This window comes from Scyliorhinus torazame, chromosome 11, assembly GCF_047496885.1.
Source record: "Scyliorhinus torazame isolate Kashiwa2021f chromosome 11, sScyTor2.1, whole genome shotgun sequence".
NCBI classification, from domain to species: domain Eukaryota; kingdom Metazoa; phylum Chordata; class Chondrichthyes; order Carcharhiniformes; family Scyliorhinidae; genus Scyliorhinus; species Scyliorhinus torazame.
This window is the reverse complement of record NC_092717.1, coordinates 205,905,366-205,921,218: the sequence shown is the minus strand read 5'-3', so window position 1 is coordinate 205,921,218 and position 15,853 is coordinate 205,905,366. Positions and strand designations below refer to the sequence as shown.

Here is a 15,853-nt window from a genome sequence, read left to right as displayed (position 1 = left end):
ACTCTTGTGTGAAGATCAAAGTTACAGTGAGACCAGTTGGTCTGGTGGGAGCCAAAATGTCAAAAATCTGCCAGTGTAAAATTGCGTTGCAATTCTCCCAATGGCAGGTTAATGATGGTTCGCCTATCCCATTGGCAAGTGGCGAGAATGGCATTTGCATTAATTAACATCTCATGAATTCTCATTAAAACAGCGACCTGTCTCTCTGGACATTATCGACTCATGCAACAATTGCAACAAAGTTCCAAATTTCAACCAGGGGTTATGAGTGCGAGGTGAGGTGGGGCGGGCATGGCCTAAGGAAGACAAGGGGGATGGGCAAGGAGGGTTGTGCAAAGAGAGGTAGTCAGGGCAAGGACTCATGATGACACGTAGAGGGGCAAAGAAGTGTATGAAGAAGACAAACATTGGAAAGCAGAAGGAAGAAAGAAGGAGCTGACAATCCTGCATGAAAATCCTCACAAACAAGGGGGTCAAAGGGATACCAGATCATTTCCTGGAAGGGGAGGAATGGACACCGCAGATGCCATGGCTAGAGGCGCAAGTGAGGCTTTGGCGCCTCGCAGGTGGTTGAAGCGAGACTTCTTGAATAAAAACAGAAATTTCTGGATAAACCCAACATTCTTTAGGCTGACAGCTTTCTCTTTGTGTTGCTGACATCCTGCATGGTCTGGTGAAGACAGGTGAGCTGGAGAGAGTGATGTGAGTGTGCTGGACTGGTATTTAAATATGGTACCGGGACCTTCAAACCCACCAGCTGAAGGTGGGTGGATGAATTAGCTGCCAGCCCACCAGGAGAATTGGAGGGGAATGTTCCTGTACATAATAAATGTGCTAATGGTACAGGATCCCACCATTCTAGTCAATGGGACAGGCACCTTTGGAGTCACCCGTCACAGCACTTAGGGCAGATTACTCCCATTTTGAGACTATGGCTGGGATTCTCCATTCCATTCCATGTCCTCTCACCTGCAGAGGATCGAGACTGATCTCTTCAGCACTAGGAGTAGCACCCAGTTGCAAGTCACAGTCCTTGGCCATGCAGAACTGGCAACTGGGGAGCATGCCAGTTTCCATCCGAATGCAGGCATAAGGCTGCCATTTTGAGGGCAACCAGCAGCAGGGCCCCCTTCCCCTGCGCAACACCAATCTTAAACCCTGCTCATTGCTGACAAGGAGGGAACCCTAAACCCCTCATCAAGGAGAGGTATACTTCCAACCCCCCCTCCCCCCCGACCACAGGAATAGGAGATGAACCCCACATGCATGAGGGTGAACTGACCACAGCCACCCCCACCCCTGGCATTGTCAATTATGCACTGCACCTTGGCATGTATGCCCTGACAGTGACACCCTAGCCTGGCGCAGTGAACCCCAAGAGGCAGCACGTTGGCACAGTGGTTAATACTCTTGCCTCACAGGGTCAGGGACCCAGGTTCAATTCCACCCTTGGGTGACTGAGTGGAGTTTGCACATTCTCCCAATGTCTGTGTGCGTTTCCACCAGGTGCTGGGGTTTTCTCCCACAGTGCAAAGATGTGCAGGTTAGGTGGACTTGCCATGATAAAGTACCCCTCAGTGTACAGAGATGTGCAAGTTGGTTGGGGTTACAGGGATAGGGAGTGGGCCTCGGTAGAGTGCTCTTTCTGAGGGTCAGTGCAGACTCGAAGGGCCAAACGGCCTTCTTCTGCACTGTAGGATTTCTATGTTCTAGGGAGAGTCATTCCATCGCTAATGTGCCGCTAGCAAGCTGCAGATGGGGTGGGGGGGTGGGGTGGCGGGATGGCCCAACGCCGGCGCCAAGAACGGCGCGAATCACTCCAGCGTCGGGCCAACCGGAAGTTGCGGAATCCTTGGCCGGCGCCAGAGGGGTTGGCGGCGGGGCTGCTGCCAGCGGCCCCGACTGGTGTGGCATAAACCCCGCCCCTGCCCAAAAACCGGCGCCAGAGCGGCGGGGCAGGATTCATGCCGCCCCCCGGAATTCTCCGTTCCGGCGGGGGGTCGGTTTTGGTCCGGCAAAGTCAATTTTTAAATAGCAGAAAGTAAAGTTTGGTTTCAATAGTTTCTGATCATTTCCAAGCCTCATGGACATGGCATATTAGATCTACCCCTTTGTACCTAGTCCTGGGACACCTTTGCTGCAGATCAGATGCTCTTTGGAATTGTTAAATTAAGGCACAAGATGTGTATAAACTCATACTGTCAAGCTCATGAGAACTGTCAACAGACCTGTCAAAATCAACTGTCAAAACTTCAGAAACACCTGTCAAAACAATCTGCAAGCTGTCAAGAGATTTTAAAATGAATTTTTAAATATTTGAAAATAATACCTGGAATGTTTAAAAAAAAAAGTTTGCTTTTTCACTGTCTATTGACAAAAGCATGAAGGTTTTCATTTGGGAATCTGTGCTGCAAGATTGATTTCACAACCATCAATTAGCACAGTAGGGTTCATCTATTTATCGTTTGATTGACAGCTGCAAGGGGTTATGGGTGTTTTGAAATGGGATGATGAATTCCAGTGTTATAAGAGATTGCGCACTTGAATGAAATATTTCTTATAAGGTTTTATTTGGTTGTAGGAATATAAATGTAGTTAATGGGCTTTTATGAATGAGTTTTTTTTTCAACACAGTGAAATATGCAGTAAACACTGAGAACTTTATTTTATCTAATCTCTGCATGAATCCTGAAATTTGCCTAAAATGGATAATGGGTGCCTTGGCCTGTTAGACGTCAAGGCTTCTAGGTGATGAGTTGGTGGGATGGATATGTAGGGGGCGGGGTGGGGGGGGCGTAATGGTAGCATGGGATTGCTTGAGTTAGCAGTAAGTTGGCATAGTGTATATAAATGCCCATGGGTGTGGGTAGAGGGTCATAGGTTGGCATAGGAGCTACAAATGGACATTGGGTGGATGAGGGTGATAGATTGGCATCGGAGCTTTAAAGAGCCATGGGTGTGGTGGAGGGCTTTGGTTTGTATGGAAGATATTAGGGGTTATGGAGCATGGGTGGGAGGATAATGTGGCATGGATGGGGCTTCCACCCAGCCATCCCCTGACTTCTAGTCTCCAGAATAAAAATCTGACTACCAGACAGCCATTTTTAAAGGTCAGGTTTGCAGAGTCAGGAGATCTCTGTGCACCTGCCTTGGTGCGAAAATCTGGGCCTTTGTATCCGACTTTATCAATACGTCATTGATTAGGTCCTTTGCCTGTCAATGAGGGAATTCAAACCTGAGTTAAATTTGGGTACCAACAAATGTCAGGTGTATTTTCCAGCTTCTAGAAGAAGCTTAAATGGAAAATTTGGAACTAACAAGCGGTATTTCTCTTGTGGGCACTCACCGTCCAATCTTTATCTAGTGGGCTTATCCTCAGCCCTGCTCATCCCCACTCAACACAAACGAGTAAGCATCATATTTCCCTTCTACTCCTAGAATCCAAAGGCACAGTCAGATTGCAGCAGCTATCAGAAATTCACCCTACCTCACCAGCATGCCTCCATTGCCTGTCGAGTGTCTGGATATAGATGGAGACTGGAGTAATCTTCCTATTATATTTGAAGACAGATATGTAGAATCTGTTTCCAAAGGTTGGTAGTATTTTCTGACTTTTTAACCTCCGCCATTGTATTGCAGGCAGATATTATTTATTTAATTACGTAAGACTAGCCGAGAAATAATATTGTCACATTTCATGATTTTGACTTTTGTTAAATTAAACTAACTCAACAGAGATTAAATTCCTAGCATATAGTGTATGGAAATCAAGATCAGAATTTAGTCACAAGGAATTGGATCCTTTTGAAGTGCTTGCCCATGATTGCAATTCTTACTGCAACAGTTTTGAACCAGTGGGTTTTTGAAGACATCCCGATGAGGACATAACGTGATTATTCTGGTTTGACCTCATTCAAATGAGCCCAGACAGGACTGATTTCTGAAAATGACTTAAAATAGTAGCCAGCTTGTTGAGCAACTGGGATATGGAGAAAAGAAAAATTGTACAAAGTGATTGATTTCTGTCAGTGGGACAGTGGTTGCACAGTGGTTAACACTGCTGCCCCACAGCGCCTGGGACGCAGGTTCAATTCCGGCCTTGGGTGACTGCCTGTGTCGAGTTTGCACTTTCTGCCCGTGTCTGCGTAGGTTTCTTCCAGATGCTCTGGTTTCCTCCCACAGTCTAAAGATGTGCAGATTATGTGGATTGGCCACGTTAAGTTGCTCTTTAGGTTTAGGTCGGGTTGCTGGGTTATGGGGATAGGGTGAAGGCGTGGATTTGAGTAGTGTGCTCTTTTCAAGGACTGGTGCAGACTCAATGGGCTGAATGGCCTCCTTCTGCGCAGTAGGGATTCTATGATTCTTGCCCCTCACCTGTGGTGTGGTGACCCTCAAGTTAAATCACCCCCAGTCAGCTCTCAAAGGGGAGAGCATGGCCAATCCACCTAACTTGCACACCTTTGGCACTGAGAGGCAACAGTGCTAACCACTGTGCCGCAAGGTTCAGAAGTCCGGACCTTCATGAAAAGCCTCAGCCTGTACAGGAATTGAACCTGCGCTGTTGTCGTTGCTCTGCATCATGAACCAGCCGCCCAGCCAACTGAGCTAACCAACCTCTGTGGTACCCCACCAGCCACTGCCTACCATTTGGAAAAAAGACCTGTTTATTCCTACTCTTTGTTTCCTTTCTGCCAACCAGTTTTCTATCCATCTCAATGCACTACCCCCAATCCCATGCATTTTAATTTAACACGCTAATCTCTTGTATCATGAAATCCCTGGGTGCGAAATTAGAAGATTGTGGAAATTGTTACATTTAAGCTCCAGGATGTTTCAATGCTTGTTACATTAGTTCCTGCCTAGTAAATGTTTTGGAAATGTTTTGATAGGTCACCAGAAATGTTTAAGGGTCACCAAACAACTCTTCTTGAGGCTAAAAGCTGGAATCTGTAACAAAAACAGAAAATACTGGAAATCCCAGCAGGTCTGACAGCACCTGTGTAGAGAAAAGGGAGCTAATGTTTCGAGTCTGGATGACACTTTGTCAAAGCTGTAGAGAACTAAAAATGGGGTCAGATTTATACTGTGGGGGGGGGGGGGGGGGCGGCGGGGGGGCTGGATAGGGGGCCAGCGATAGGTGACAAAGTGATCTTGGACAAAGATGTCAAGGACAGAAGATAAAAGGAATGTAAATAGGGTGATTAAGGCTAAGAAGGGTGCTGATAGTGGCACAGAAGGAGATTAGAATGTGTGAATGTCAGGACAAAGGTGAGCAGTGTGTCAAAGGGCAACTAGGAACAGTTGGCCCAAGTGGAATGGAGGAGGGGGAACAATGGTGAGGGAAAAACAGATCAATGGAAGAAATGAAAATAAATTGATAGAAATAAAAATGGGGGAAGGTGGAGGAGGGAGTTCACAGTCTGAAATTTTGAACTCGATGTTACGTCCGGAAGGCTCGAAAGATGAGTTCCTCAAGTTTGCGTTGGGCTTCACTGGAACATTGCAACAGGCCAAGGTCAGACATGTGGACGTGAGATCAGGACGGTGAGTTGAAATGCAAAGCGACAGGAAGGTCTGGGTCCTGCTTGCGAACGAACCGGAGATGTTCTGCAAAGGAGTGACCCAGTCTGCATTTAGTCTCTCCAATGTAGAGTGCAATAGACCAGATTCAAGGAGATGCATGTGAAGCGCTGCCTCACTTGAAAAGGATGTTTAGGGTCTGAGATGGTGAGCAGGGAGGAGCTAAAGGGGCAGGTGTTACACCTTCTGCGATTGCATGACAATGTGACGTGGGAAGAGGGTGAGGTGTTGGGGGTGATGGAGGAGTAGGCCTGGGTATCCCAGAGGGAATGGCCCCTGCAAAATGTAATTTGTTTGGTGGTGGAATCATGCTGGAGTTGGCGGAACTAGCGAAGGATGATTCTTTGAATGCAGAGTTTGGTGGGGTGAAAAGTGAAGACAAGGGGGACCCTATCCTGGTTCTGGGAGGGAGGCAAGAGGGCGATGGCAGAGGTGCAGCAGATGGGTCAGACAGTAGGTGGGGAACCATGATTAAGGAAGAATGAAGACATGTCTCTTCTTGAGGCTATCAATTTAAGGAGATTCAGAGGCAGTGGAAAGGAGCTTCTTGCAGCTATATGTTTTGCTGTTAGCTCTGAGGAGCTGGGAATGGCTCGTGGAAGCCCTGGTAATTGAATAGGGCTGACGGGAAGTTGCATGAGACTATTTTGATGGATGCAACCAGGAGGCAGGAGTTCGAAGAAACTCGGGGCAGTTCCACCGCAATTATGTCTAGCAGAGCTGAAATTCTGCTAATCAGTATGTAGACTTGAAAATCCAGGAAAATGGAATTTCGGAAGGTGAGACTGAAACCCTATGAAGTGGGCCTTTGTTAAAGCCATCCACGTGGGAGTGACCTTTGGAGAAAATTCCAAGGAGAGATCTTCAAAGGTGAATCTGGGAATCCTCATGCGAAAGAGTTTCAACAAGATTCTTTAACTTGGTGTTTAAAGTAAATAAAGGTTGAAATTTAACGCACTTGTTTCTGGAGCAAAGTTACAAGATTCTACGGGCTTTGAACAAATAAAAACTGAGTATTCAAGTTCAGAAAGATAAAACAATTTACAATATGTATCTTATACTCTAACATTCAGGGTAAGTACTGTAGCCATCTGGGATTGCCACTTACAACCAGGAACAGAGAAGCTCACAAAGATTAGCGGGTAAAATGGACAGAGCAAGATTTAGGTAGGCTCAGAACCTGAAATATATATTTGCAAATGAGGAATCCAGACGGTATCGAAACTCCGACCAATTAGCATTTTGATGGATCGATTAACATTTGATGGCCCATCTCCACCAAGATAAAGGACTGGTACTTGAGCGACCGGTACAGTCCTAGACATTTCGGCGCCAACCCCTGTACTAGGGAAGCGTAAACAACAGGGTCAGTGACCGCTTGGGACACGCCCAGCCACCCAGGCACCCGCCCATTTATTGGTTCTTAATCGAACATAGTAATCATGGATTACCCAATTAGTGGGGTCCAAACTGAAGGACGGCCCAAAAGAGCGCCTAAACCCCCAAGCATAAGAAGAGAGTCCACATGTGTTCGTCCTCTTTTGGAGCTGGCGCCCCGGCACCGACCATCTCCAATCGCAGCACCACCAAAAGCAAGTCCAAGTTCAACGTCCGCTACCAGACGGATGAGCCTAGCTGAGCAGCAGTTACTCCTACAGACCCGATTGATCCAGAATCGAACAACGGCCACTGTTCCTCTGACCTAAGCCGGGTGCCTGAAGTTAAGTACAGGTTGTCTTAGTCAGTAGGTGTAGTTAACTAGTAGTGTTTATGTTGCATAATTAATTGTGTGTGTAAATAAAGTACCCTTGACCTTGAACTAACTAACTGGTGTTTGGCTCTTTGATAGCCGGTTGAACCTTGTGGTGGTATCATTTGATACCTGGGGACTCTGAGCATTAGAATATAGATATCAAAAGAAAGGAGGGCAACCTCACTGATTGTCATGGTTACTGCAGAGCCAAAGAAAAGGCAACAGTACAGGGTACACTTGAATTAACAGAGGAACTATGTTAGAATATACTAAACTACAAAATAAATTACAGGGTCAACCCAGGCAGAGTCCATGGATTTCTCAAGAATCCACCCAAATGGCAGTAAGCATACATGTGTTTCTTTGAACTCCTGTCTCCCAGCTACATCCAGCTTTATAAAACTCTGGGGGTTTCTTCTGAACACGTTTTCATTACCAGGGCTTCCGCTGAGTCGCCTTCGCAGCTCCTCAGAGCAAACAGCAGTACTTTGGCTACATGGAGTTTCTAGCCTATGCTTATGACTCTCCCAAAACATCCCGCCACAAGAAGTTATTCACAGACCCTTTAAATGTCTGGTGACCTAACAAAACACCCTTGTTACTTGGCAGGAACCAATGTAACAGCATTGGACATCCTGTACCTTAAATGTTATCATCTCCATGCTTGACTAATTTCGCACCCAGGGGCACACTGATCAGTGGAAGTTTTGGCAATGCAGACTATAGTTCACTTAATTCAGTCTATTGAGGTTAATTGGGAGTGACAATATAAAGTAAGGAACGCTCCGTGGTGACACGCATCGACAAGCCACCTTACTTAAACAGGCTGACATCTGACTATTCTCCAGTGTTTCTAACCTCTTCGATGTTGGCAAAAATCTTCACAGCTTTCCCTTTAACAACCCTGTCTGCCTTTCTGTTCCAAATAACCAACCTGCCAGCCTGTTTTCCATGTCTCTTTCTTATATAATTTTGTTCACGGCAATTAGAAAGGATCAAAGGTTTTGCAGTACAATCGGCATGAGGTGTTTTCTCATGCAGCCTAATAAATTGGCTATTTACAATCCAGCAGCTAACAGAATCACAGCTAGCTCCTTAGCATTTTAACTGCCTCTTACCTCAGCCTCTTGTTAATTTGTCTGCAAGGCCAAGCTTTAAAAGAAAATCAGCATTGAGCGTACCTTTTTTTTTACAGATTCTCTCAGTGGAAAATGATGCAGAAATAAATTCCCGAACCGTGACAAGCTGTATCAAGCCCATAGAAGAGAAGTAATTTGGGATTAAATTGGCATCCCACTCTGAGTGGCTGCAGTTTAACTGGTGTGAGAAATGGAAGCTCATCCCAGTTGTAATGGGGCTACCTTCTGAGGCTAGGGATGAGACGTGTTGCTAAGCTAAGGTGGATTCGAAAAAAAAGTCAGGGGAGGAGGAACGGAGATATGTACTGCTTTGTTCGTAAATGTAGTCCAGAGGTGCTAATGCCAGTTTGATTGATGCACATACTTCTGCTGTGGCACAAGCACGTACTCTGAAGCATCAGCCTACTTTTACATGATAAATAAATGATGGCTGGAGTATTTTTTAAACATGGTTTTTGTTGTGTTTTGCTTACTTTGAGTGTGTGTAAGAGGGGGTCAAAATTTGAGGTGAAGTAATGCTCAGATCAACCATAATTCTTGTATAGTTGGTGTGGTCTGCCACCTAGTGGTGTTGGAATAAATGAATACTATTGGGACTGAGACATTTCCCAGAAGCTCTGATCCACAGGAGTTCACAGCAAAGGAAGACCCCATTTTTAGCCCCTTGTATTTGACATGTTGTTGAAGCCACGATAAGAAGAACTCATAGACGGTGGTAGAAATGAACAAACAAAGAACAAAGAACAAAGAAATGTACAGCACAGGAACAGGCCCTTCGGCCCTCCAAGCCCGTGCCGACCATACTGCCCGACTAAACTACAATCTTCTACACTTCCTGGGTCCGTATCCTTCTATTCCCATCCTATTCATATATTTGTCAAGATGCCCCTTAAATGTCCCTATCGTCCCTGCTTCCACTACCTCCTCCGGCAGCGAGTTCCAGGCACCCACTACCCTCTGCGTAAAAAACTTGCCTCGTACATCTACTCTAAACCTTGCCCCTCTCACCTTAAACCTATGCCCCCGAGTAATTGACCCCTCTACCCTGGGGAAAAGAACAAGGGGCTGAATTCACTGCTGTCGGGATGCTCCATTTTGCCGGCAGCCCGGGGGTTTCTCGACGGGGTGGGGCTGCCCCACAATGGGAAACCCCATTGACCAGCCGACGAATCGGAGACTCCAGACGGCGCGCTGACCAAGAAATCTGGTGCAGCGGGATGTGAAACCCGCCCAAGGTTTATTGCAATACAGTTACTCCACTCGCCTAAGGGTCTCAACATAGAACAGTACAGCACAGAACAGGCCCTTCGGCCCTCGATGTTGTGCCGAGCATTGTCCGAAACCAAGAGCAAGCTATCCCACTCCCTGTCATTCTGGTGTGCTCCATGTGCCTATTCAATAACCGCTTGAAAGTTCCTAAAGTGTCCGACTCCGCTATCACAGCAGGCAGTCCAATCCACACCCTAACCACTCTCTTATAGTTATGCCCCGTTGTAACAATACATCCATCCGAGGAAATAGTCTCTGAACGTCCATTCTATCTATCCCCCTCATTATCTTATAAACCTCTATTAAGTCGCCTCTCATCCTCCTCCGCTCCAGGGAGAAAGGCCCTAGCTCCCTCAACCTTTCCTCATAAGACCTATCCTGCAAACCAGGCAGCATCCTGGTAAATCTCCCTTGCACCCTTTCCAATGCTTCTACATCCTTCCTATAATGAGGTGACCAGAACTGCACACAATACTCCAAATGTGGTCTCACCAGGGTCATGTATAGTTGCAGCATAACCCCGCGGCTCTTAAACTCAAGCACCCTGTTAATAAACGCCAACACACTATAAACCTTCTTCACGGCTCTATCCACTTGAGTGGCAACCTTCAGACATCTGTGGACATGAACCCTAAGATCTCTCTGTTCCTCCACATTCCTCAGAACCCTGCCGTTGACCCTGTAATCCGCAGTCAAATTTTTTCTACCAAAATGAATCACCTCGCACTTATCAGGGTTAAACTCCATCTGCCATTTTTTGGCCCAGCTCTGCATCCTATCAATGTCTCTTTGCAGCCTACAACAGCCCTCCACCTCATCCACTACTCCACCAATCTTGGTGTCATCAGCAAATTTACTGATCCACCCTTCAGCTCCCTCCTCCAAGTCATTGATAAAAATCCCAAATAGCAGAGGACCCAGCACTGATCCCTGTGGTATACCGCTGGTAACTGGTCTCCAGTCTGAAAATTTTCCATCCACCACCACCTTCTGTCTTCTATGTGATAGCCAGTTACTTATCCAATTGGCCAAATCTCCCTCTATCCCACACCTCCTTACTTTTTACATGAGCCGACCACGGGGAACCTTATCAAACGCATTACTAAAATCCATGTATACGACATCTACTGCTCTACATTCATTTAGTTACCTCCTCAAAGAATTCAATCAAATTTGTGAGGCAAGACCTATCCTTCACAAATCCTTGTTGACTATCACGGATTAAGCTGCATCTTTCCAAATGGTCATAAATCCTATCCTTCAGGACCTTTTCCATTATCGTCCCGACCACCAAAGTAAGACTAACTGGCCTATAATTACTAGGGTCATTCCTATTCCCTTTCTTGAACAGAGGAACAACATTCGCTGCTCTCCAGTCCTCTGGCACTATCCCCGTGGACAGCGAGAACCCAATGATTAAAGCCAAAGGCTCTGCAATCTCATCCCTTGCCTCCCAAAGAATCCTTGGATATATCCCATCTGGCCCAGGGGACTTGTCGACCCTCAGGTTTTTCAAAATTTCTAATACATCCTTCCTCAGAACATCTACTTCCTCCAGCCTACCCGCCTCAATCACACTCTCATCCTCAAAAACATGGCCCCTCTCCTTTGTGAACACTGAAGAAAAGTATTCATCCAACGCCTCTACTATTTCTTCTGACTCCATGCACAAGTTCCCACTATTGTCCTTGACTGGCCCTACCCTCACCCTGGTCATTCTTTTATTTCTCACATAAGAATAAAAAGCCTTGGGGTTTTCCTTGATCCGACCCGCCAATGACTTCTCATGTCCCCTCCTAGCTCTCCTAAGCCCTTTTTTCAGCTCATTCCTTGCTACCTTGTAACCCTCAAGCGACCCTACTGAACCTTGTTTTCTCATCCTTACATACTCTTCCTTTTTCCTCTTGACAAGACATTCAACCTCTTTTGTGAACCATGGTTCCCTCACACGGCCATTTCCTCCCTGCCTGACAGGGACGTGCCTATCAAGGGCACGCAGTATTTGTTCCTTGAACAAACTCCACTTTTCATTTGTGCATTTCCCTGACAATTTCTGTTCCCATCTTATGCTCCCTAATTCTTGCCTAATCGCATACTAATTTGCCCTCCCCCAATTATAAACCTTGCCCTGCCGTATGGCCCTATCCCTCTCCATTGCAATAGTGAAAGACACCGAATTGTGGTCACTATCTCAAAAGTGCTCTCCCACAAACAAATCTAACACTTGGCCTGGTTCATTACCAGTACCAAATCCAATGTGGTCCCCCCTCTTGTCGGCCGATCCACATATTGTGTCAGGAAACCCTCCTGCACACACTGTACAAAAATTGCCCCATCCGAACTGTTGGACCTATAGAGGTTCCAATCAATATTTGGAACGTTAAAGTCACCCATGACAACCACCCTGAGACCTCCACACCTATCCATAATCTGTTTTGCAATTTCTTCCTCCACATCTCTATTACTATTTGGGGGCCTATAGAAAACTCCTAACAATGTGACCGCTCCTTTCCTATTTCTAACTTCGGCCCATATTACCTCAGGAGGCAGATCCCCTTCAAACTGCCTTTCTGCAGCTGTTAAATTATCCTTGATTAACAATGCTACTCCTCCACCTCTTCTACAACCTTCCCTACTCTTACTGAAACATCTATACCCCGGAACTTCCAACAACGACTCCTGTCCCTGTTCTAACCATGTCTCCGTAATGACCACAGCATCGTAGTCCCAAGTATCAATCCACGCTCCAAGTTCACCTACTTTATTCCGGATGCTCGTTGCCTTGAAGTAGACACACTTCAACCCACCTTTCTGTCTGCTGGTACACTCCTGCAAACTTGATACCCTCCTCAGTACCTCACTACTCTTGACGCTGGCTTTTGGAACACAGCCCGTTTTCCCAGCCCCCTTGACAAATTAGTTTAAACCCCCCCGAAGAGCCGTAACAATTTTCCCTCCCAGGATATTGGTGCTCCTCTGGTTCAGGTGCACACTGTCCTGTCTGTACAGGTCCCACCTTCCCCAGAATGTGCTCCAATTATCCACGTACCTGAAACCCTCACTCCTACACAATCCCTGCAGCCACATGTTTATCTGCACTCTCTTCCTGTTCCTCAACTCGCTAGCACGTGGCACCGGCAACAAACCAGAGATGACAACATGGTTTGTCCTGGCTCTCAGCATCCACCCTGGCTCCCTAAATTCCTGTTTTAAACCTCGATCCCTTCTCTTACCTATGTCGTTGGTACCGATGTTCACCACGACTTGTGCCTGCTCCCCCTCCCCTTTAAGGATACTGAAAACACGGTCCGTGACGTCACGGACCCTGGCACCCGGGAAGCAACATACCATCCGTGAGTCTCTTTCACTGCCACAGAACCGTCTATCTGTCCCTCTAACTATCGAGTCCCCAATAACTATTATCTCCTGCTCTCCCTCCTTCCCTTCTGAGCCACAGGGATGGACTCAGTGCTGGAGATCCGTTCACCATGGCTTAGCCTGGTAGGTCGTCCCCCTCAACAGTATCCAAAACGGTATACTTGTTACTGAGGGGAACGACCACAGAGGATCCCTGCTCTGACTGCTTCCTCTCAGCCCCTCTCACCGTCACCCATCTACCTTGATTCTTCGGAGTAACTACATCCCTGAAGCTACTATCTATGACTACCTCTTCCTCCCGAATGATCCAAAGTTCATCCAGCTCCAGCTCCAGTTCCCTAACGTGGTTTCTGAGGAGCTGGAGACGGGTGCACTTCCCACAGGTGAAATCAGCCGGGAGACTGAAGGCGTCTCTCACCTCAAATATTCTGCAGGAGGACCATTGCACTGCCTTCCCTGCCATCCCCTCCAGATATAAAGAAAGAAAGAGCTTACCTGTTATTCACTCTACCCCTTAGGTTAAAGGAGGTGGAAGGGTGGAGGACACTACAAGTATAGTGTCTAGGGTTTAGAAACTGCCCAACTTAAATATAGGTAAAAATAAAACACTTAACCAGCAACCACTGCGCCCCACACGAGAACAGCAATCAGATATTATGGGCCTGCGCAAACAATTTAAATTTACTACTTACCCAGCAGTCACTCTGTCCTCACTCCGGCCGGATTCAGCTGTAAACTCCCAACAGTAAGATTTTAAAAATATTTACTGCCCTTCTCAGCAAGCACTCACTCAGCAACCACTGCGCCCCACACAGTAACACCTCAGGGAAAAGAAAAACTACTTACCAGTCACCAGCCAATCACTTATCTGCAGGCTGTCACAGTTCAACTTCTTTCTACTTCTACCTGCCCTCGAGTCTCCCTCTTGATCTTTACTCGGCTGGGATCCTTACAGTGACTGTCTTTTTGTTTTGTTAGAGGAGGAGATAGGGAGGGAAACACTGAATAAGTGTTTCAGGTTTAACTGTCACTTGACAACAGCTCCTGCACAAACCACCTTGAAGTTATGGTGACCGCAATGCACTGATGCAAATCTTCCCCGCAACAGCCAATCAGCAGCTCCGCTCTACTGCCCTCTGCTGGATCACTGATCCTTCCTCAAACTGCAGCTAGGCTGGGGTTTTGATACAACTGGGGCTCTACTTGTAAAGGGGAGATCACGCCCCCAAGGGGAAGTCGTGCCCGCCTTAAAGGGGAAGTTCATATTTCGGGGAGGTCATGGGAAATCGTATGGCCTTGATCTCAAGGCCTCCATTGAGGTTATAACATGGGCAGAATTCTCTCGAATCGCCGCATTGGCCCGACGGCGGCATAAAAAACGGCGCAAACCACTCTGGCGTCGGGCCGCCCAGAAGTTGCGGAATCCTCTGCACTTCCGGGTGCAAGGCTGGCACCAGAGGGGTTGGCGCCACGCCAACCGGTGCCGAAGGGCCGGCGCGAGTTAGTGTATGCGCAGAACCGCCGGCGTGGTTCAGCGCATACGCAGACCGGCCGGCGTATTCTAGCGCATGTGTAGGGGGTGTCTTCACTGCGCCGGCCATGGCGAAGCCCAACAGAGGCCGACGCAGAAGGAAGAAGTGCCCCCCACGGCACAGGCCCGCCTGCAGATCAGTGGGTCCCCATCACGGGCCAGGCCACCGTGGGCACCCCCTCCTCCCCGTCAGGGGCCGGGTCCACCCGAGGACCGCACTAGTCGGCCTACCAGCCAGGTCCCACCATGTGGGACCATATCCATTTCACGCCGGGGGACTGGCCAAAAACCGATGGCCGCTCGGCTATCGGGGCCCAGTGAATTGCCGGGGTGGCGCTGCCAACGGCCCCGACCAGCGTGGCGTAAATCCAGCGGGCGCCTGAAAATCGGCGCCGCAAAGTACATCAGCCGCCGTCGGAGCGGCGGGGCGGGATTCACGCCGTCCCCTGGGGATTCTCCAACCCGGTGGGGGCTCAGAGAATCCTGCCCATGATGTTTCCTAAAACACTCAAAAATTAATCTCACTGTCCTGCTACTCCTCCATAGCCCTGAATCATCATCTTATTTCAACATTTTTCTAATCTAGTTTAAAAAAAATAAGCTGTGTCATCCGCCTCAATTACTACAGGAGACAAAACATTCCATCCTCCCATAACTAAACTGCATAATGGCATACTAACGCATAAAAGCTTACCACTCTTTTATAAACCCAGTTCAAATAAGTGCCTCCTGGGCGGAAAGCACTTCAGGTACAAGTGCTACGTGGGTGCTCAGAAATAAAAAAGGAAGTGCTGGAAACACTCAGCAGACCAGGCAGCATCTGTGGAGAGGAAAACAATTAATGTTTCAGGTCGATGACATTTGATCAGAGGTCTTTCTTTGTATCCCCTCGCAACATTTCAAGGCCTAGTCTTTTTGACAGGTATGCTTTCTTCCCTTTGCCATTTTAAGGTTTGAGCATGAACTGATGCACTTATTTATTTATTTGTGCCAGTTAGCGCCCATAGGAAAATACTTATCTTCATTGGATATAGAAGTTGAGACCCTGAGCTCCCCAGCTTGAAGAGTTTCCATGCTGAGGCTACAGAACCCTTTTTTTCGTTGTTTTTATTTTTTGCACAGAGTTGGTGGGGTAGTGGTTTTGTCACTGGACTGATGATCCAGAGACCCAAGGAAATACTCTGAGGACCGGTGTTCAAATCC

The 15,853-nt window shown here is 47.3% G+C and overlaps 1 protein-coding gene across 2 annotated transcripts in view; it reads left to right on the top strand.

The window, feature by feature from the left end:
• Positions 1 to 15,853, top strand: part of fam135b (family with sequence similarity 135 member B) — a 607,420-nt gene that overhangs the window by 453,038 nt on the left and 138,529 nt on the right. For both annotated transcript variants that reach the window (XM_072468261.1, XM_072468262.1), the window contains exon 12: positions 3,439 to 3,593. In XM_072468261.1, coding sequence (XP_072324362.1) covers positions 3,439 to 3,593 — 155 coding nt within the window. The remainder of the gene's footprint in view (positions 1 to 3,438; positions 3,594 to 15,853) is intronic.